This window comes from Callithrix jacchus, chromosome 4, assembly GCF_049354715.1.
Source record: "Callithrix jacchus isolate 240 chromosome 4, calJac240_pri, whole genome shotgun sequence".
Classification (NCBI taxonomy): Eukaryota; Metazoa; Chordata; class Mammalia; order Primates; family Cebidae; genus Callithrix; species Callithrix jacchus.
In genome coordinates this window covers 134607770-134632220 of record NC_133505.1, presented here as the reverse complement: position 1 = coordinate 134632220, position 24451 = coordinate 134607770, and the positions used below count along the sequence as shown (strand labels likewise).

The 24451-nt window shown below is 35.8% G+C and overlaps 1 protein-coding gene across 17 annotated transcripts in view; it reads left to right on the top strand.

The window, feature by feature from the left end:
• Positions 1 to 24451, top strand: part of PTPRK (protein tyrosine phosphatase receptor type K) — a 574046-nt gene that overhangs the window by 468059 nt on the left and 81536 nt on the right. For all 17 annotated transcript variants that reach the window (XM_035296658.3, XM_008995016.5, XM_078370080.1 and 14 more), the window contains exon 13: positions 2682 to 2718. In XM_035296658.3, the coding sequence (XP_035152549.2) occupies positions 2682 to 2718 (37 nt within the window). The remainder of the gene's footprint in view (positions 1 to 2681; positions 2719 to 24451) is intronic.

The window sequence follows — 24451 nt, the reverse complement described above, 5'->3', positions numbered from 1 at the left end:
GAAAAACAAGCTGGAGTCAAATTTTTATAAATACTCAGTAGCATCTGTTAAGGAAAAAACAAAAAGACAGAAAGAAAGAAAAAGAAAATTGGCGTGTAGTGGGTGTTGGTTCTGTTGTCAACAGTGTGCACAGTTTTAGGCCTACTGTAGGGCTGAGGCCTCACGCCAGGTCCATTTCACAGGGTTCCTGTTTCCTAGTAACTGCTTCTACTTGAGCCTTCCTCTGGAAAACCCACAACAGCAATTGAGAGTAAAAGGATTTGAAAAGGTGGGTGTGCAGCTGCTGGGACTCCACCCCGAGTAGTGCTCAGGCATTGTTCTGTCTTCCTTGTTCAGTGGTGGCACACTTCAAGAGATTAAATTTACTGCAGGATAAACAGAATGCATGTTCCACAGCAGGCTAATAAACCCTTATAAACTTTTCAGGGTTTTCAAGCCAAATAGTAAATAACAAGTAAAAATCCTCTGATTACAAAGTAATAGGGCGCCTGTGGTATATCTGACAGAACCTAAACAAAAGACAGCCTGGCGATGACTGGCTGCTGAGCCATTACGAAAGGCTGCTTTCTGTTTCCCTGGTTGCCCCTCCTTTTCCCATTTTGGACACAGTTGTTTTTGAACACTGCCGCTGATCCCAAATGAATATTGAAGAGGAAAACACAACAGGACGTTAGAAACAACCAGCAGTTCCATATGTGAGGAAACAACCTGGCCTTTCATGCCTCATGTTGTTCTATTTGAAAGATTTTTCTTTCCTAAAACTTATTGTTATTTATTTATTTATTGACAGACAGAGATGGAGGGAAAACAAATGTTGAGGATAGAAATTTTCACAATTTAAAATTCAATAGAATGATGATATTTTAATGGACTTGAAGCCATATAGGAAATTGCTGGGTTTATGTAATTGAGCCCTAAGGTGAGCACCTGGGAGTGATACATGATATACAATTGCGTCAGTCATATTATATCTTGGAAGAGTTTAATTGGAAGATATAACAATTCGTTTGCATTTCTGCAGGGGCTGTGAGAGCTTTGGGTATTGATTAGCTATTTTTGAATGAAAGCTTTATTGTTCACTTGCCTTTATGGTTGGCTTGTAGGTAGCAAAGAGAAAGGGCACAGCATCTTCTAAGGTGTGCTCCAGAGTCAGAGGCTGCTCACGGTTGAAGATGCTCTTTTCTTCTGGTTTGCTTTTAAAGAACTGGGCTCTTTAGAGAGTAGTCTATTGTTCACTTCCCACGCATACAGCATTCCATACCACTGCTGCAAGGAGGCTGCTCTAAAAACAGAACACTATGGAAGTTATTAATCCATTCTGAGTATAATGTAGCATTTTGTAGGAAGCATAGTTTTGTGTGAGGGTTTTCATCTTTAGAGAGGTTCCAAATTAACTTTGGTTATTTGTTCTATTATACCAGAGGAGTGTTAATGAATATCTGTTACTTATAAAGGATTTTCTGTCATTCTTTAAAAGCTTTGATATGAATTTTCTCTTCCAATTGTTAATATATCTACACTGTAGTTTTATCAAAATACAGAATGGCAACAATATATTTCACAGTTATCTTGGCAAAGAGTTTTAAAGTTGATATGGCTTCTGCCAGCAGAGTTTGGTAATGCTGATAGAAAGTTAACAGCAATTGCTTTTAGGAAATGAATATCCTTTTGAGCCTTTATGCGAATGTGAAGTAATCTCTTGTAGGTTACCATGAAGGTCTGAGGTCACAAGTAATAGAAGTGCAAAATTTTATTTTTAATTACTAATTCTCCCCTCACTGCTTTATTTTAATTTAAAAATAAAAAATGCTTAAGCAGAAATTATAAACTCCTTTATAAATTATCAACATATAGAACTACCCAAGTTGGAGTTATAAATGCAACTTGCAAACAGCCTCTGGTTTGTTCACAAGCTTTGATACCTTTTCTCACCTCTTGTCTATTCAAGGATATACACTCAATCAACTAAGGCCTGGAGAAGTGAAGAGTAGGCCCACAAGTAGCTGGCGGGAATATGTGTCTCCTACTGCCACCCTACAGCATTAAAATAATAAAGACATTTTTTCTTGTCCTTTCCTCTTGCTTCTACATTGTCTACCCCCTCTGTCTAGCAAGAGGAGGAAAATTATAAATGCTGAGAAACATTTAACTCCTAATAGCTACATTAAAAGAACAAATAAATTACACTGCAACTATGATGCAATGTTTTGATGATCTTTCTAACTACTATCATTTAGCTCTTTAGTCATGCTAGGATCCAAATGAAAGTATGTAATGACCAGCTTTGATCTGAGTCTACAGCTTTCAGATGAAAATTAAATTTATATTTAGACCGGATTTGTATTAGCTTTGCAAATACATTTTTCTTTCTGATAGTTTACACAGTACTATACATGAAAGTGGAATGCTATATGACTTGTCACAAACTAGACTATTTCATTGCAAGGTGAAAACAGATATTTACATGTTTATAAAAAACAAATACTTTTCAAAGTTATTATTTTAGATTTTTAAAAAATATCCCTAGAAATGGATATTTTTTAAAGTTTTCTTAATATTAAAGTTCTGTTGTTTATAATCTCTTTTTATGACCCCAGATGGATCTTCATAATAATTATAGTTTATGAAACAGGAAATATTATCTATCCATTGACTCTTTTCTTTCATTTTTACTCTATCAGGAAACTAAAACCCAGTGTGTACGCATTGCTACAAAAGGTAAGAGGTTTGCTTTTTTTGCTTGTTTTAACTACACTTTCCCCCTTTCTAAAATGGAAGGACTTTGTTCCCTGCTTCAGGGCTAATTCAATGTGGCATTTCTATTACAGTTAGTTCTGTGACTCACTTGGGCATCTTTAACAAGTAATGGGGTGCTACTTTCCATCCTGTAGTACTTGACTGAAGGAATCCTATTATCAGAATAAGAAAGATCTAGAAAACCTTGAAAGAGCTTATTTCTGCCATTTAGTATCTGAAAGGTCTTGTGCTGCTGATCAACCAATATCTTAGGAACAGCATATCCAGCCGAAGAAAATAGCAAGTCACTTGTTTAAAAACCTCTATTACTTTCCATTGTAGACAATCAAACATAAAAAGAACCAAGCTAATTCATATATATATATATATATAAGATTATAGGGGTAGAGATTGGTCCATATCTTCATCAGTAGTACAGTTACATTTACTTTTTTTAAACTTATTCTGAGAAATCAGATCTGTGGTGGCTAGCTAATAGCCAGGGCAATACCTGCTAACCGGGAGTATTATGGCTTACTTGCCTAGTTTCTTTGACGAGGAAACACTTGTGTCTTTGAGTGAGTATGTAAAGTTCCAAGTGAGAGAAAGTCTCCTACATTCTCTGTGTTTTTAATTCTTCATTCAAGAGTTACTTGATTGTGCCAACAAAGGAGAAATGGCTACTTGATGTATTCTAGCAAGAGAAACATGAAAAAGCTGTCTGCATGCAGACATGGGCCTCCTCAGAGGGTTGGTTCTTTGGGTGGTTTTGTAACCGGGTCGTGGATGGGACTCAGCTGTCTCCCGGATGGTATGTGCCCTGAGGTTCTTGGGCTCTCTGGCCCCAGGAATGGGAAAGAGGCCCTGGCGGTGCCGTGAGCTTACCAGTCAAGTAAATACCACACCCAAAGAGTTTTGCAGAGAGTGACTTACTTGGCAGAGAGGGAGAAAGAGAGAGAAATAGAGAGAGCTCCGACACTGTTGTGGGAGGGGATCCCAGAGAGGGAAAATCCGCACAGATAAGGTACAATGGAGTTTTAGCTTTGAAGTTATTCCCACCATTCATGTTTTATCCAATGAGAGGAGTTCTTTCAAACTTCCTCTGGAGTGATTGATCTTTGACTCTGATCCCAGATTGGTTGCTTGGGCCCACAACAGAGCCCCTCCTTCCAGGGCTTTTGGCGGACTTTCTGAACAAAGGAAGCTCACCTGGAATTTTACCTAGCCCCAGAGTGGGAAAGTTAGACAAAGAACTCTAGGTTCCTGGATGGGCAAGTGGATGGAGGCGTGGGGCTGGGAAGTTCTTGAAACCACGCCCCTTGTGGACCCTGGAAGAGAAGTTAATGTAGTCCCTCAGTTTGTTGTCAGAATTAGTAGGAGATCCACATTTGTGAGTAGTTGATTCATTTGGAATAGAAATGAACGGCCATATTCTGTACTGGGATCTTTCCTTTCGTCATTTTTCTCCATCAATCGGCTCAATCAGCATTTGTGCTTTACTCCTGATTTGTAAGACAATGATTAAGAAAGACTTTCCCCTTGACTCCTGTGAATAATTTAAAGAAGCTCCATGGAAGAAAACAAATACATAATTTTTTCAATTCACATATTAAAATTCCTTTTGATAGCGTTTGTAAAAAAGCAATTTTAAAAGAGAAAATATGTACAGATACATATGATATAAAGGATTTATTTTATTTTAAAAATTTAGCTTACAAATCAGGAACTAGAGTTGAAATTTTTAAAAGATAATAGCAGAGGCATTTAGGTCTATATCACCTGTATTTTTCCAGATTTAAAGTAGAACCAAAATTGTAAAAGGGTCCCAAATCGACCTGTGAAGTTCTATAGATATGTCATGCTACAGAATGTTTCTGCAACTGAGCAATGATAGATATATATTATCCTAACATAACTTTTTTTTCAGTTATCTCATTATTTGCTCTTGCCTGAGATGTTTGTGTCCTTATATCTCTCTCTCAATACAAATAAGAAACATATGACAAATATCATATGATAGTTAAACTATACGAGGATTGAGATCCTGGAAATAGTCTTACCCATGTGGCATGGAATAATTGCCAGAAACTTTGAGGTGGTAAGAAATAGTCCATTATTTTTCTAATAATCTAGGTCTGTTGCACTTCTGGATCTCAGGAAGGCAGTGTGGTATACTGAGTAAGAGAAAGGACTCTGGCCTTACATTATCTGAGTTCAAATACTGACTGGGTCTCTTAGGAGTGTTTTAGCATTGAGCAAATTATGTAAACACTCATTCCAAACATTAAATAATAAAGTGTTCATACTTATTTTTGTGAGGATTAAAATAGCATATAGAGGCCAGACGTGGTGTCTCCCAGCACTTTGCAACGCCAAAGTGGGAGGATAGCTTGAGACCAAGAGTTGGAAATAAGCTTGAGCAACATAGCAAGACCTTGTTTCACTAAAAATGAAAAAATAAAATATGTATGAAGTGTTTAAATAGTGCTTAGCATATTATAAATAGTATATGTGTTTACTATCTTATCGTTATACTAATAATTTTGTACTTTACTTAAGAGGAACATAATTTATGTTAGACAGTTTTGAATGAAATATATATAAAAACAAAACTAAATTTTCATGATAGAGATTGTTAGGGAAAGGGAGAAACTAGGGTTTTTGTTTCTTTGTTTTTTAATGTTTCTGTTCAGATCTAATACACTTTCTTCTCTGAACATTTATCATTATTTCCACATGTGAAAAACTAACCCTATTTCTACAAAAACTAAAAAAATTAACCAAGCATGGTGACATGCACCTGTAGCTCCAGCTACTTGGAAGACTGGAGGATTGTTTCAGTCTAGTAGTTTGAGGCTGCAGTGAGCTATGACTGCACCATGGCACTCCAGCCTGGGTGACAGACTAAGACTCTGTCTCAAAAGAAAAAAAGAAAAGAAAAGAGATGAAAAAAAAACTACCACATTTATTTATTTTTGAGATGGAGTTTCGCTCTTGTTGCCCAGGCTGGAGTGCAATGGCATGATCTCGGCTCACTGCAACCTCCGCCTCCTGGGTTCAAGCAATTCTCCTGCCTCAGCCTCCTGAGTAGCTGGGATTACAGGCACGCGCCACTATGCCCAGCTAATTTTTTGTGTTTTTAGTAGAGGCAGGGTTTCACCATGTTGACCAGGATGGTCTCGATCTGTTGACCTCATGATCCTCCCGCCTCGGCCTCCCAAAGTGCTGGGATTACAGGCTTGAGCCACTGCACCCAGCCCTACATTTTAAACTAACGTCATGCAAGTATGGTCAGCTTTGGTGTGAAATTTTTCCATATGAAAAGAAAAAGTTTTCTGACAGGGCATTTTGAAGACACATTTAATAGTCAAAATGGCATACTTATATGACTGGGAAGAGGCATGAAGGAACCTTCTGGTGAAGTAATGGTTCCATATTTCACAGGTGCAGACATAGGTAAAAATCTGTTGAACTGCGTATTTAAAATGTATGCACTTCACTCTTATAAATTTGTTTATAGATATGTGGGTAGATAGGTAAAGTATTTCCCAATATAAAAAATGAATTAAACATTAAAAATTGCATGACCAGAGTTAGAAATAGCACTGAGTATATAGAAGAGTCTCTGGAGTTTGAAGGGCTCCCCTTGTTAGCTTTAGTAAAGGTTTCCTTCTATAGGATGAAGTGCATTTTCAGTACATAAGCCACTTCCCACGAGAAGGACAACCCTGTCCAGGAATCCCTGGGCTGAATGGAAAGGGTCTAGAAAGGACCTTTCTTCCTAGATGACTCCTATGGGCAAGTCTTGTGTTCCACCGGTCCCACAGTCAAACCCTCCCCTGCCTTCCCACCCTCTTTCCAGCCTCGGCTGTAATTACTGAAGAGCTGGGACCTTGCTTTCCTAATATCCTTTGTATTTATATCAATTTTGCTAAAAATAACTTAGTTCTCTGGAAAATCTGGTGTCCCTCCATAAAACATTCCAGTTTGCAGTGTGACCTTTACCACACAAATTTTCTGTTCAGACCATGTGCAACAGTCTGTTGCTTTTCTCTCATTTTTTGAAAACTTAAAATGAATACTTATAAACATTCCAAATGTACTCTGGGACAAAGTATCTTGAACAAAGTATGTGTTTCACTCACTCTCTCCTCCTCAGGAAATTGTTTTTTAGCCCGTTTATTTTATTTTATTATTTATTTATTTTTATTTTTATTTTTTGAGACGGAGTTTCGCTCTTGTTACCCAGGCTGGAGTGCAATGGCGCCATCTCGGCTCACCGCAACCTCCGCCTCCTGGGTTCAGGCAATTCTCCTGCCTCAGCCTCCCGAGTAGCTGGGATTACAGGCACACGCCACCATGCCCAGCTAAATTTTTTTTTTTTTTTTTTTGTATTTTTAGTAGAGATGGGGTTTCACCATGTTGACCAGGATGGTCTAAATCTTTTCACCTCATGATCTGCCGGCCTCGGCCTCCCAAAGTGCTGGGATTACAGGCATGAGCCACCGCGCCCAGCCTAGCCCCTTTATTTTAGAAAAAGTTGTATTTTGTATGGAAACACCGAAGAGTTCATTGTTACCTGTTAGTATCATATTTATAATAGAAAATAAAACATTTTACTAAAACTAAAAAAAAAAAAAATACTTATTTAGCCAAGTTTCAAGCTCTGATTTAATAGTCTTATATATCACTATATGCCAAGGACAAGTATAAAGTGAGAGTCATATTAGATACAATAAATATTTGTTGAATTGGTAGTAGAATTTGAACAAAACTTAAGGTAGATGTTTCAGCTTTCATGTTTAGTGAAACTAGTTATAGTACTGTCTGTAATTATGGACATTATTAGAGCAGTTTATATGCGAGTTAAGGCAAATTTATTAAATAACTAGAGTTTTTTTTTATTTAACTGTGTATTTATATTGTGATATATATTTCACATTCTAATATAGAATATATTTTGGCCAAAGCTAAGACTTTATTTGATTCTAGTAAGAAAGCAGTCTGTTAAAAATATAATCTATAAACTAATGTGAATTAAATTTAATTTAATCCTAGTCTGTGTTTACATCAGCTTTATTCAAATGAGTTTTCTTCTGCTGAATTCTGTGATAATCAGTGACTTCTTATTAACCCAAATGGCTACTTAATAGGAAGACAGTTTAGCGAAAATTCTCTTTTCAATGTAATCACTGCTTTTTTTATGACTATATTCTATAGTCTTTTTGCTTTCCTGGTACTCTCATTTCGATGTGAAGGACCTATTTCAAATGAATTAACTAGAACGAACGAGATGATGTATTAGAGCACCGAATCCAAAGGGAATCTAGCTATTATTACCTCTTATTACTTAAATTCGCGATGCAGGACATTATGGAGAGAGATTAAAATTCTATTAAGTGTCATAAGGATGAACATAACTAAGTAGCACAAGAATGTACTGTGTTTTGAAAATGAGAAACTCTGACTTCATTGGTGGATGTCTTTAAATTTTACAGGCAAAGTAAAAATAATAGCTCTGAATATTTTTATGGTTCTCAAGCATAAGATCAGAACGAGAAATTAAAAAGGAGTATCACATCTAATTTTCAACATTCAGCTTTTCCCAACATTTTGAATTATTCTTAAAGTTGATGACAGTTCTCCCATTACAACTGTTATGTCTGAAATACCCTGTGTCTAACTGGTTTCTTCTTAATTCACTTCAAAATGGACCCTGGAACCTCTCTTTCTTCTCTCATTGCTAATATAAATAGACTCTTCTCCACCATTTCCTAGAGAAATAGCCAAGTCACTGAAACAGAAAAGATATGAGGTAAAGACCTTCGAAGATGCATGATCACTGTTTTCATCCCAATGACAAGTTAGATGGAAGTTAACTATTTCTTTGCTTTAAAAGTAACAAACTATTATTGTTTGCATATGGAATATTACTATTCTAATAATTTCATACAGAATGATAGTAACTGGGATGCTAAGATGTAGAGAGAAATGGAAAAACTAGAACTGACCTGAAGATGATTCAAGCATTTTGCTTTTATGGAAATTAAACTGTTTTATGGGATAATTTTTGATCTATGACCCTCTCTTTCCTGAGAAGCCTATTGCAGGTACCTTACATTTATGGCTACATCTACAGGAGAAGAGGGATGACATTTATACGTAAACTGATCAAACTGTCGCTGATAACTGTGGAAAGGATGGAGTTTCCAACCTAATTTACAATGCTATAATCACATACTTAGAAGAGACTGGAAAAACATAAATTGGTACAACCTCGGAGAACTAACTTATAATCCATTTCAGAAAAAAATTCACTAAGGTGGTTGATTATTATATCATCAGTATTCAAAAATGAGTAGCATAGCAGCAACAAAACAGTATTTTAAGATGACACCATTTATAATGGATCTTTAAAAATCAGAGTAGGAATATATCTGGCAAAAGATAGATTATACATACTCTTCACTGAACACTACAAAACCTTATTGAGAGAAATTAAACAATACCTAAATTAGTGGGAAGACACACCACGTTCATGAATTAGAAGATTCAATACTGGTAAATGTCAGTTCTCCTATATTAATGTATAAATTTAAAACAATCAAAAATCCCAATTTTGTTTTAAAAAAATTTAACAATCTGACTCTAAAGACCAAATGAAAATGCAAAGGACCAAGAACATGCAAGCCTATTCTTCAACAAAAATAGGGTTCCTGGCTGTTATCAAGGTCCACGATAAAGTTACAGTAATTAAGACAGTCTGGTAATAGCACAAGAATAAAAATTCTGACCGGTGAAAGAGAAACTCCAGTAATAGAAGCACACATACATGTTCACCATATTTATGACAAAGTTGAAACTGTTGGGAAGAGGGGAAAGGATACTCTTTTCAATAAATGGTACTTTTTCCATGTCTAAATAGAAGACATTGTAATTTGACCCGTGACTCACACTATATAAAAAATATAGAGCTACCTAAAAGAGATATAACAGTATAGCTTTTAGAAGAATATAGGAGAATGTCTTTTCTGATGTTATATTAGGCAAAGATTGTTGCCTGCATCCTCTACAAAAAATAAATAAATAAAATTTAAACAATTTTTTAAAAAGAATAAGTGAGGATTTCTTAGATAGGAGACAGAAATATGCTAAATATGAATAAATGATAAATTCTATTTAAGACCTCTTTTCCATCAAAAGATACCATTATGAGAGTAAAATAGAATTTACAGAGACGAAAAGATATTTGTAATAAATATATATCAAATAGGTCATATCAAAAATGTACTTTAAAACTACTGAAACTAGTAAGGAAACGAGACAATCCATTAGAAAATAGAGGAAATAATTGAGCAGACACTTAAGAGAAAAGGAAATATAAAATGATCAATTAACCTATGAAATGGTACTCAACAGGAAAATGCAAATTGAAACCACAGTGTGATTCCACTACACCCATTCCAAAATTACTAAAATAAAAAAGTGTAGAAAATACCAAGTCTTAAGAAGCATGTAAACTTATGGGAAGTTTCACATCATCTGCTGGTGGGGATATAAATTTGTACAACCACTTTGGAAAACTGTCTAGCAACATGGACTGAAAGGAAACTAACCTCTGTTCCACAAATTCCATTCCTGAAATACTCACCAAAGAAATATTATGTTAATACTCCCAAAAACACGGACTACAAAATTTATGGCAGCACTATTTATAAAAGCAACAAACTGGAAATAACCCAGCAGTAACCAGTTGTACACTGTGTAAATAAGTTGGGTATATTCACATCATGCCATGCTCTAAAGCAAAGAATGCAAACTAAGACTATGCAAAATAATATACATAAGTATAACAAACATTATTTGAGTGACAGCCAGACAACAAAGAATATACACTTTCTTGTTTAATTTGTAAAAAAAAAAAAAAGGGATAAAATAACTAATAAAAGTTAAAAGGTATATGCAGTACCTATATAGATGTATTATGACTTAGATATCATATTATCCAGATATGTATCTGTCTCAGGGGTTTCCGAGACTACCCTCAGATTTGTTGATTCACAAGGAGGACTCAGTTATACTGTGTGTTGTCCTGTTCTTGTGGCTATGATTTATTACAGTGAAAGGATACAAAACAGAGTCAGGACAGGGAGAAGTCACATGGACAAAGTTCAGAGGAAGCCAGGTGCAAGCTTCCAAGAGCATCCTTCTACGGAATCACACAGGACATACTTAATTTCTCCAGGACGAAATTGGGACAACACATGTGGAATGTTGTCTATCAAGGAAGCTTATTAGAGACTCAGTTTCTAAGGTTTTTAGTGAGACTGGTCACATGGGCCCATTCTTGCTAGCATCTACCAAGATTCCCTACTCCCAGAAGGAAAGCAGATTTTTAGCATAAAACACATTGTTTGTACAATTTAGGCTCAAGGGACCACTCTTCTCAGTTAGGGAATGATGGAAACCCTCCCAAATTCGAGTTTCTGGACATCAGGCCAAGGTCAACTTTGCAAGCAGCCCTTTCCAAGAATTTCAGTCTTAGTCCTGCTATGCTAACTCTTTTTTGTAAAATATCTATATCTAGTGTCTCAAGGGCTAGTTAAAAGAATATTTGAAGAAATTAGAGAAAATCCCAAATGTTAGAAATACAATTAAGGAAGTAGAGAATTGGATGTATGAAGAATAATTCGAAAATTAATCATTATTGACACTAAGGGAAAGAGGAATCTGAGTGATGATTTAAAGACCTTTACATAAAGAGTTTTGACGTAGGCTAAGGTCACCCAGAGCCTGTATCTTGCCAAATCCTTCTCTAAGTAGAGGATGTGGGCCTACTCCATATGAAATATTTGTGAAAAGGATTTCTTGAAAACCGTCTTTAGAACCTTCTAAGAAATGACAGCCCATTTAGTCATTTGCCATTCAGATTGTATACCTGCTTATATAATACCTTGATTCATTAATTATTTGCTGAAGAATCCTAAAAAATTATGTTTATCCATTACTCATTCATACTTTTGCTATCTCTCTACACCCAATATATATACTCTTCAGATTTTCAAACTCTTACTTGAGTAAATAAGAACAGGTATTTAAAAGCATATTTCAGGTATGGATAAAGAAAACAACAGAAAGATTAAGGAATAAAAATACATGATGACATGAAGTCTGAATTGTGGTGCTAAGTAGATATAGCATTGAACAGAAGTTTAAGGAAGTATAGAAACCTGACCTTGGCCGGGCGTGGTGGCTCAAGCCTGAAATCCCAGCACTTTGGGAGGCCGAGGCGGGTGGATCACGAGGTCAACAGATCGAGACCATCCTGGTCAACATGGTGAAACCCGGTCTCTACTAAAAATTACAAAAAATTAGCTGGGCACGGTGGCGCGTGCCTGTAATCCCAGCTACTCAGGAGGCTGAGGCAGGAGAATTGCCTGAACCCAGGGGGCGGAGGTTGTGGTGAGCCGAGATCGCGCCATTGCACTCCAGCCTGGGTAACAAGAGCGAAACTCCGTCTCAAAAAAAAAAAAGAAAAAAAGAAACCTGACCTTAGGCCCTTTAAAAACCTGACCGTAGGCTCGTCTCAGGAGTTTGACTACTCCTTAATCTTTAGCTATATGCTGAATAAAAGCTAGGAAACCAGAGGAATTAAAGAGGAAAGAGGGATGGAAAAACAAAGTGGAAGCTTCACTAAGGCATCCACAGGTCATTCCAAAACCATAGGATGCTCAGTATGAGCAGTGATGTAAATTAAGAAAAAGATAAGAACAGAAAAGAAAGACCACATTGCCAGAGCTACACAAGTCTAATTACAAGATTAAAAAAAAAAATCTCCCAAATAATGGACCCTTCTAGTAAAGGAGCTGGAAAAATTTAAACACACATTGCATTAAACATGGCCAGACATGGTGGCATATGCCTGTAATCCAAGCGCTTTGGGAAGCCAAGGCAAGAGGATCCCTGCAGGCCAGGTGTTTGAGATCAGCCTGTATAACATAGTGAGACCCCATTTCTACAAAATTACTTTTAAAATTAACCGGACATGGTATCACACACCTGTAGTCACAACTACTTGGGAGGCTGAAGGACGATGATCACTTGAGTCCAGGAGTTTGAGGCTGTAGTAAGCCATGATCACTCCACTGCACTCCAGCTTGGGCAACAGAGCAAGATCCCATCTGTAAAAAACAAAAACAAAAACAAAGCAAAACAAAAAAAAAATAAGCAATGCAGGAAATATTTAGGCAACAATCATGGCAAATACAAGACCTTAAGAAAATGAAGAGGAGATAGGAATCCCAAATTCATGAATGGTTATAATCCAATAGAAAAAATATATCCAACTCTCCACCCATTACTTAGGTCTTAAGCCATGTTTAAATTATAAATATGAAACCAAATGCCACAGGGCCAGTTCATTTTTTATATGTTAGTTGTACATCATTTTCAGATTAAAATATCCCTTTTTAATGCTTTTAAACTGTTGGTGGGTGTGTAAATTAGTTCAACCATTGTGGAAGACAGTGTGGTGATTCCTCAAGAATCTAGAACCAGAAATACCATTTGACCAAGCAATCCCATTACTGGGTATATACTCAAAGGATTATAAATCATTCTGCTATAAAGACACATGCATGTGTATGTTTATTATAGTGCTGTTCACAATAGCAAAGACATGGAACCAACCAAAATGCCCATCAATGATAGACTGGATAAAGAAAATGTGGCACATATACACCATGGAATACTATGCAACCGTAAAAAAGGAAGAGTTCATGTCCTTTGCAGAGACATAGATGAAGCTAGAAACCATTGTTCTCAGCAAGCTAACACAAGAACAGAAATCCAAACACTGCATATTCTCACACATGAACACGGGGAGGGGAATATCACACACCAGAGCCTGTTGGGGGTTGGGGAGCTAGGGGAGGGATAGCATTAGGGAAAATTCCTAATGTAGATGATGGGTTGATGGGTGCAGAAAACCACCATGGCATGTGTATGCCTATGTAACAAACCTGCACATTCTGCACATGTACCCCAGAAATTAAATATATATATATATCCCTTTTTAGTTTTTGCTATTATTGTAATATGTAATATGTTTTTCTTATTCTGTAAGTTCTTTGTAAGTGCTTTGGGGGATGTTTACTTGAAAAACTGAATTCACATTGCTGTTTGTCAAAATAAACTTTGTGACTTTTCAGTTCACTAAAGATAATGATCAAATTTGACTTTTTAATGAAGTAGTTTCTCAAAATTGAAAGCACCAAAAAACTTTCAAATATATGGAAAGAGAATGATGGATGTGATTGAATATTTTTTATTCTCTTATGTTAAAAGTTATTTATTTCTTTATTAAATCAAGCAACTCAGGAGTTTAATTTGGATAGAAATAAAAGTCATACAGTCTCATAACCATAACCTTTTAGAAACATGGAATTCTAGGGTCAGGGAAGTTAAGTGTCTATTTAAAGTATCATTTCATATCCTCATGACCTGTGGCAAAGCAGGATTATAAATTGGTCTTCCTGACTCCCAGTCCATGGTTCATTCTTCTTTGTGCTAAATGTTCTCCATGATCAAGGCTCTCTGATGGTAGGGATATGAAATTAAACGTGAATGAACCTTGTCCTCAAGGAGCTTTTATTCTTCTAAGTAATATGTGAAACTTAAGTAAAGTATGATGCAAATGTGCTATGTTCAGAAGAAAAAAGACAAAGTGGCTGGAGACCTGTAGTGACCAATGCTTATGTCCCACTGCAAATAGCATTAGCCTTCAATTCAGACTAAATTCTAGATCCAAACCCTCCCTCTTCTATTTATTGGCTCTTAGGCCTTGAACAACTCATCTGAACTCTCTATGCTGATGTTTTCTTATTGTATGTAAAATGAAATTGGAGTCAAAAATAATTAATTTTCAGGACTAACAAAAGAGCAGAAATATTAGATGTGAAATTTCTAGTAAAGTACATGTGAGACGTTTTTAATACATTCTTATAACTCATTGCTACTATTATTAATATTTATAATTACTTGTGGTGGAGAAGCTAAGAGAATAATTTTATGGAAGAAGTAACATTAAATCATACATTCCAAGATGGACATTATTTTGACAGTTGGAAATGAAAGGGAAGATAATCCAGTTAGAAGTAATTAGGTAGAATAAAAGCTATAGGACTAGAAAATATATTTTACATCTAAAGAATAAAAGTTTTCTGTCTCATTCACATCAATGCAGAGAAAGAAAAGCTGGAAAGTTTATGTTCATATTTGGCAGCACCTTGAATTCAAACTACATTGCAAAGGCAACAGCACATCACTGAAAGCTTTTGAAGTGAAAGTAACTTAATCCCAGTTATATGTAACATTTTGGGTTAAAAAAAATCTCAATAGCATATATGTTAGATTGATGCAGTAAAATAGTACAGGTAAAGAAACAAGCTGAAAGCCTGGTATAGCTCTTCTTTTTTCTCAACCTTTTTTCTTACTGTTTTTCCTTAACAATTCATCTCACAACCATTGGGGTGGGCAGAGCATGGTTGGACCCTCACGTACCAGTGGGAGACAGAAGCAGCAGCAGTGGCCCCACAGACCTTGTCAGAGCCTGAGCCAGATGGAGACAGTCTCATAGAGGATCAGCCTTGTGCAGCATCTCAGAAACTAATCAAATTCAGCTCATCTTCACGGAGACAGTGGATGGCACAATCCTGTGTGGGAAATCAGAACTTGAACAGGGAGAAGAATGTCCACATGTGGAGGTGAACTGCTAGGATTTAGGAGCACAACTAGGGCATGTAGAATATCAACACAGTAGACAGTCCAGCATGGGAAATGAGAGCCCAAGGCGAACTTCCAGGTGGAGGTTGGTCGTGTGCAGAGTACCTGAATCTGCATGGAATGAAGAGCACAGCCACACAGGGGAGAATGTGACACCAGAGATGGCAGAGATTATGTGTGTATGTGGCAGGGTGGGGAGAAAGTTAAAAAAAAAACACAGATGAAACTGTGTGTGTATAGGTGTCTCTGTGCGTGTGTTCCATACACATGGTCCGTTGAGAGTGAGAGTCTGGGAGCAATAACACATTGATGGTAAATACCCCTAACATCCAGATTTTGGTGTCTAAATAGCATTATCCAATAAAAGTACCTGGGGATGTTTGGAGAAATAGCTCAATCCAGGGCTGGATCCAGGAAAGTACAACATGAAACTAGATTTAAATTTTTTTTTTTTTTTGCCAGAAAGCACTAAAAAAATAACAAGGGCATATCAAGAGAATACCATTGCCAACTTCAAGGGGCCCCCTCGTTGGCTGAACCAGAGGTCTGTTACTTGAGAATCAAAATAAAGATGGTGATTGATGATAACACTGAATAAAATAGGAAAGCACACGTACTTACTGATATAATTAATATATAGAGAAAGATGGATGAGAAACCAGTTATTTACATAGTTTCACAGTAACTCCCCAAAACTTAATAATTATAAAAGGTACAGATTAACCTCACAGTGGAAGAGCCTAGCAGATACTTTGACCAAATGATGAAAGTCAACATATTGGGAGAGTCACTATGGTTTCCCACTAGGATGCAGACAAAGCACAGCATCACTTTTGTGATATTCTGGCCAAAGATGTATAACCTTAATCTAACATTTAAAAAATATCAGACAAATCCAAAGTGAGAACATTCTATAGCATAACTGACCTATAATTTTCAAAAATGTAAGGCCTTGAAAGTGAAGGGAAGTCTGAACTGTTCAGGCTAAAGGGAACCAAAGAGATCTAGCAACTAAATATAATACATGATCCTCATTGGGTCAATTAGAGAAAAAGGACATCATCAGGACAGTTGCAAAATTTTAATGGGATCTGGACTTTAGACAGTAATTAATTTCCTTAAGTTTAAACATCATTTTGTGCTCTATAGGAAAATGTTCTTGTTTATGGGAAATACTGCTGTATTCTGGATAAGGGAAGCATCAGGGCAGTAACTTACTCTTCATGCTTAGTAAAGTGAAAAATGTGAGTAGTGTATTTGTAAATTATCTGTAAGTTTGTGTGTTTTTTCAAACATAAAAGTGAATTTTAAAGCTGTTGTACTAAAATATGGGAGGAGATAAGTGATTACGTGAAAGAATAGGAATAAGGATATGGAGGATGTAATGGTGGAGTACCAGTTAACATGCCTTGGTGTGCATCTGCTGAGAACAAAGCTGAGGATTTAAATATGATGCTAAACTTCTGTCCTGAACCAACCACACAAGGAAGACGTGATGTTAGTGAAAAAGACAGAAAAGACTAGAAACAAAGGCTGAAATTAAAAAAAAAAAAAGTTTCATTTTGGAAAAGCCAAGTATGGGGTACCAAAAAAATAGCTAGCTTAAATGCAGTTGGAAAAACAAATAAAAATTTGGAGAATGTCTGGAACTAGAGAACTTAGACTAGGAAGACAGGGAGAGCTTCTTGGAGGACACCTATGTTTAAACAGTAGGAGGAAGAAAAGAAGTTGGAGAGAAGCTAGAATAGAAGCAACTACATTGAAAGGTGCATAACTAGTGGAATGCCTTGTCACAACATTGAAGAAAGGAAGATATACCAAGAAGGAGCCTACAAACGATAGTGAATAGTTTTAAGCAGCATAGAAAGCTCAGATAAAATAGGTTTGAGAAGAGGCAACTGGGTTTGCAAATTGGGATACCTCTGGTTGAGTTTAGAAAAGAGAGCATTCAGTTAGAGTGACTGGGCACAAAGATAGTGGATAGAAACAAAACTTTAGAGTGAACAGTAGCTGAGAAAATAAAGGTGGTTTAGGGAGATTATCCTTTCCAGAAATACCTTACTGATAGAAAGAAGATTACTAGGAATTTAATTTAGGAGTTATTAACCATGATAGAGACATGAGTACATTTTATTTATCAGAGGAAACCTGCCAGAGGAGCCAAAAATATTGAATATATATAAGAAAATAAATTTCTAGAGGAAGTGAGAAGTGATAGAATTAAACAAATGCAGGAACATTTATTTTTTAACAATAGGGGATAATTGAACCTCCTTGGCAGAAGGACAAGTGACACCAATTAAAAAAATTGAGAAGTATATTAGATGATCCATTTAAACAAATTAAATGAAGTCCTGTGCAGAGAGTACAAGTATCAGATGTGGAACAAGAGACCAGGAAATTTTACAAAGTGACAATTCTTGAAGGACAATGTGAAAGAATTTAAATCTAAGAACAATTAGCATACATACTGAAATAACATCATTTTGAAAATTTTCAGAAAACCAAACACCACATGTTCTCACTCATAAATGGGTATTGAACAATGAGAACACATGGAGACATGGAGGGACACATCACACCCCAGTGGCTGGGAGGTGGGGGGCTAGCAGAGGAATAGCAGGCAGTGAGGGGATTGGGGAGGGACAGCATTAGGAGAAATGCCTAATGTGGATGATGGAGTGATGGATGCAGCAAACCACCACGGTGGCACATGTATACCTGTGTAACAAACCTGCATAATCTGCACATGTACCCCAGAACTTAAAGTATAATAAATAAATTTTTTTTTTAAATTTCTTTGAGCATGTGAGAATCATTCTAAAAAATTCCCAGTATAGGCTGTATGCCGTGACTCTTGCCTGTAATCCCAACACTTTGGGAGGTAGAGGCAGGAGGATTGCTTGAGCCCAGGAGTTCAAGATCAGCCTGGGCAATATAGAAAGACCCATTTCTACAAAAAATTAAATTAAAAATTAACAATGCTTAGTGTAATAGTTTGTTTCCTGCCTTCTTGAAACTTACATCTCTGGTGACAGCCAGCACATAAAGGGAATACACACAACGGTTTGACTGTTAAAGGAACATATGTATTAAATAATCAGCATCATAGTGTTTAAAATAAATAGTCACGTGGTTACATATTATGATGCAAGAGAAGAGGTATTCTGGTAGTTATGTTCATTGCAGTTGAGACCAGTGGCTCTGCCTGTTAACTCCTTTAGGCAAGAAGTCACTGAGAAGATATGCTTCAAGAATGCAGTGAAGGTAAATTGTGCTAGAAATCAAGAACGGCTTTCCATTTATAAAATAACCTATTCAAAACCAGAATTGTTCTAACATATGAAAGGGAATTTGGTTAGTTGTGTATTTGAAAGCAAAAAGGAGAGTAAGTCTCGGGAAAAGTGTTTGTGATACATTAAGAACATGGAGCAACACTAGAGAGTCACTTGTACAACAAGACAGGATCATTGTGCAACTTGCATGCTCAGTGTCTTTAGGTTCAGTTCTCTCTACTGAAAAAATACTGTGTTATTTGATATTGATTTGCTCTATCTTTTTATATATAATTTATGAAGTGCCCTAATTCATTATACACTCATGCACGCACACAACTATTTGTAAATTAACAGCTAAGAATTTTGTGCCATGATGCCATCCAGAATTTATACTGTGAATATTTTTTTCTTAAGGAAAGTATCTTAACAAGTAACATTTTTATGGTTAGATTTAAATGTTCTGAATCATGCAAATATATAAATTACACGAAAATTTAAGGGATTTTCAAAAGAACTTCACTAGAAATACTCTTTATCCATATTAAACTAACAAAAAGTACATTTCAATTGAATATTTTATATTTTTTAATAATATTTAACATATTATGTCATTTAAAATTTTCTCAATATATAGTTATTTGTGGAACCATGTACTTATTTACATAAAATTATTCTTAAAGTAAAGCAAGTGGGCATTGATAAGAAATCAGAATGTTGAATAATCCTTAGAATAAAACTAAGAAACAAAACCAACAGTATGGGAAATTGCAAGTATTGTAATCTGTTTATGTAAGTAGTTTACATTTTGAAACTACTTTGGTTGTATCCAATTTCCCCCTCCTGTGAATTTCTGGATTTTTTAGAACAAACCTGATTATGTAGCATGTTAGTCAAATCTATTTCTTAAAAAGCCTGATATTTCCATAGATAAAGCCTGTAAAATTTGATAGAATGGAAAAATTTCCATATGAAAATTTTTAACATAGTATTTATGGTGAAAGCGGTTTTTTTTAAATTTAATAATGTTGCTTGTCTATTCAAGAGCCATTTTTTATTTCTAATTTCATTTGGATATCAATATTTCTATAGAAAATATTTATTTTATGTCCATATTATACCAGACAGTGTTGTAGGTCCTGGGGATAGAAAAGTGGATTAATAGAGTAAAGCCTTTGCTCTTATGGAACTTACATTCTAGTTGAGGGAAATAGACCAAACACACACAAATAAGTACAGTCATTCCTTAGTATCCATGAAGTACTGGTTCCGGGACCCTGAGGGTACCAAAATGAGGTACGCTCAAATCCCTGATATAAAAAGGCATAGTGTTTGCCTATAACCTATGTACATCCTCCTGTATACTTAATCTCTAGATTACTTATAATACCAAATACAATGTAAGTCTGTGGTTGTTTGAATCTTTGGATGCAGAAACCTGGAAATGCAAAGGGCTGGCTGTATGTAGCATGTCAAATGGTGATAAATCCTTTGAAGAAAAATAAAGGGTCAGGGGATAGGAAGTGCTGGAAGAATGTGTCTAGAGCATTACTGCTTTATATACAGTTATCAGAGAAAGTCTTGCTGGTGAGGTAATGTTTGAGCAGAAACCTGAAGGAATAAGGGCATCACCCATCTGGGGGAGGAGCATTGGAAGCAGAGGGAATGTGTGCAGAACCTTGAGGAGAATTTTTTCTTAGCTGCTCAGGGAAGGTAGGTCAAACCAAGGGGATGAGCTAGAAAGGTCTAAATCAGCTCTTCCCAAAGTTAAGCTTGGGTCAGAATCACTTTGAGGCTTGTTAAGCAAATTGCTGGGCCTCAACTCCACAGTTTCTAAATCATTAGGCCTGGGAAGAGGCCCAAGAATTTGCATTTCTAACAAGGTTACCCCCGATGCTGCTGGTTGGATCAACAACTGCTCTCAACAAATCCCATTCACCCTCTGCCAGTGATTGGGTTAGTGTTGTAGAGGTAATCCAGTCTTGGCATGAGAGATCTAAGGCTACATCTTCTTAGAATGCAGGTGTTCAAAGAAATATTTCCCTTCCTGATTTATAAACAGACAGGTGACAAGGACAGCCATCAGCTCATCTTTTTTGCTTTGGGACATTGTTTTATCAGGATAAGAATTCAGAAAGTTGAGCCAAATTGACTAAACAAATTAGCCAACTCAGAGCCCTAACAACCATAAGGTTCTGAGCTATCCATTACTGGACTTTCTTAATTTTAGTTATCTGTGTTTGAAAAAAAACAAGGTTATTATGGAAATCACTACTAGCGGGTAATCTGTTATTTGCAGCATGTCTGAACTGATGTTAGATTTTTATTTTCCCTTAAGAATTTTAGTAAAAATAGTGGCTGGTTTCCAATATGAAGTGTAAAGTTTCAGGAATTTCACAAATGATAGCAAGAAAGTACTTAAAATTCATGTAACCTAATCATTACCATAATATTTTTTAAATAGTGATTGTCCTTCTTGGTGTCAGTCTAGAATACCAGAAACACATTGACTGCCTTGCCATAGGTACTTTGGTGGAACTTATCCTCACTGGCACCTGATTTCCAGATATAGCTGGAAATTACTATGGTAAGCAATGATGATGTAAGTCCTTCCCCACTCCCTCTAAAAATCTTTGACTTCAGTGCTAGCATGCATTTTAAACATGTATTCCAGTATTAAGAAAAATTCACTTGTCACAAAAGAGTAAAAGACTAGAAGTACATGGAAGATTTTATCCAAATACATAAGACATACAAGCACTGATAATGTTTTGTCTAATTTCTCCATTCTTCTTTTCTTTGTGATCTAATACCTAATTACTTGACGAAGAATATGCTTTTTTAAACCATTGTCTTCATAATCTTAAGTTTGTCTGATGCTGCTTTTGTCAAATCTTTTATTGGTGCCCCTTTTTCTGTGCAGATGGATGAAATGCTTTTGTAAGTGACAGACATTCAAAACTAACAAACATGAGAAGGAAAGAACAGTCTTATCTGTCAAGAAGATACAGTAAAACTATGGAAGCTCCATTTGGTTGTACTCGATGTGTTTAGAAACTGTTTGATTGAATTTATTCCCATCATAGTGACCACTGGTGAATTTGAGTACAACTCCACAGTCTCTACTCTTAAATTGCACTCTTGTGTTTCATCCCTCACAGAATTTATAAAGGATGAGGGTGATTTAAAAGCAAGGGTGAAAAAAAATACATATTTAAGTGGGCTTCGGAGCCTGAAACCCTAATCTTAATTTCTTAAATTGTACTAAGATGCTTTATTTTTAGCCTGCTGAACATTGAAGGAAATAGGAAAGCATTAGCAATAAGTTTTTCAGATACTTTTTTACCATTTTTGTTAAAGGGATAGAAGTTAGGATCAACTCTGGTAGGTTAGCCCAGCCACTCAGAAACTTTGGTAAGAGGTGTGGCTTTTCTTGGTCCCTAGGATGGGATTGCCTTGAGGGAAGCTGCTACCCCTTCTGAAAACTTGTAATCAGTGTGGAGAATTTTGTAGTTTTCCTCTGAGGGCCTAAGCACTCTTGCTGATACATACACTCTTTTCTCCTGCAAGGGAACAAGTGTGTATCATTCTTCCTGCCTGTTGGATCTATGCACTAGTTGTCAAAAATTAATGTGATTTAAGGTTTTTATTTTCCTGAACTCAGAAGGGAGAAAATTACAGAAAAGTATATTAGTAATAGAGGAATATACTACAGCCTGGGGCAGATGAAAGCATATCTAAGCAAAGCAAAGCCAGGAACAAGTACAATTTTAATGAAATTTAAATCAGTGGTTTATAACTTAGAACTGACTATTGTTAGGCACTAATATTGCCTGCTTGTTTGTCAATATCTTTATCATTATAAATTCTTTTTTGTGTAAATATAAAGGTACTAAAAATTTAACAGCGAATAGATTTTTTCAACTTGTTTGCAAGGCTAAAGTCTCTCTTTTCTTTTGAAAAACTGGAAAAGAATTAAATGTAATATTACCACAGTGGGTTCAAAGGCTAACGAGTGGTCAAATTGTTAATTATTCAGGAATTTCTAATTGAAATGAAGAACTGTCTGGGTAGACTGTAAAGTTCATGACAGTATGGATATCAGCCTCCTTATAATTGTGCCTGATATTTAAAAGATATGTATTAATCTCTTTGGAATGGTTGAATTAATTAATATTATTCAGAATGTTATTTAGTACAATAATTTATAATTATTCTTTTCAATGCCCTGAAGATGTATCAGTGGTTTTTCTGCTATATTTTAATTTAATTGACATAACTTAGAAACAATGTGAAATGGTCATTTTTCTTTTAATCTAATACAGAAAAAGAAAATGTTTATAAATAGAAGTTCTGCCTTTGCTTTTGCTTCTGCCCCCTCCCTCCACCCATCTAACCTATTGTACCCTCTTAGAATGGAGAAAATACAGGGAGAAAACTTTTGCCTGAGTTCTTAATTTCATTACATCTTATATAAATTTTCTCCTGTTTTTGTAAGAAAAATAGGTTTAAAAGGTAATTGATTTTTTTACCTTGCCTCCACCTACTGGATAGAGTAATGACTGTTGTCATTACTGTAAATAGGGGAAACAAATGATATAGAAGCCCATGACTTCAAGAAGTTTATGTTCCAACTCATGACACATAACCAGATCTGAAAAAAATTAAAGTCTAGAAAAAATACCTCAAAAATGTGTGTATGTAATGTAAGTATGCATACTATATGTAAGTATTCTACTACAGAGATATAAAGTTTTCAAGAACAGCAATGATTATTTGTGGAATATTTCTTGGAAGTGATGAATTCTCATCTACGCCTTAAGAAGTCAGTTGAACTTTCAACTGGGACTGGGCAGAAGCAGAAGCAGAAGCAGAAAGGTTGTCACAAACAGGCTATAGGAGGATTTTCCCCCAAAAATGATTCATTTATTCAACAAAAAAAATTTTGAACTCTCCCTATGTACATGATTTTAGATGATAGCATTAAAATGGTAAACAAGACATGTCACTTCAAGGAGCTTATATTTCAGATGGGAAAACCAACTATACATATGTGTGTGTGTGTGTGTGTGTGTGTGTGTGTGTACACAAATTAAGTAATCAACATAGTTTTAAAGTTTTGATACATAATTTAGTGAAGAAAAAAAGAGCAGTATAATGTGATTTTAAGTGAGTTCCCTGAGTAAAACTAATTTTGAAAGGATTTCAGATAAATCCTCACTGAGTTGATGTTTCAGCTGCAATTTAAATGGAAAAAAAAAATTAACCTATCATATAAGTTGCCAGAAGAACTTACCAAGGAGAAGGCAAAGCAGATGCAAAAGCCTTGATCATCAAGAACAAACTTTGGATATTCAAGGAATAGAGAGGATCATGAAGGCCTGGAAAACCACGGTATAGAATTTGTGTTTTAAGTGTGAAGGAGAACCACTGGAGCAGGGTTCTCCACATAAACAGGGAATCATGGTTTGATTTGTGCTTGTAAGGAACACTCTGGATGCTCCCTGGAGAAGAAATTGTAAGTTCATCAGGGTGTGTTTAGAGCACACACTACTATAATGGTGGCTAGGACTAGGAAATGGCAGTAGCATGAGAGAGAAATGGATATATTTAATACTTTTAGAAACACATACATAGTACTTGTTGATAGATTAAAT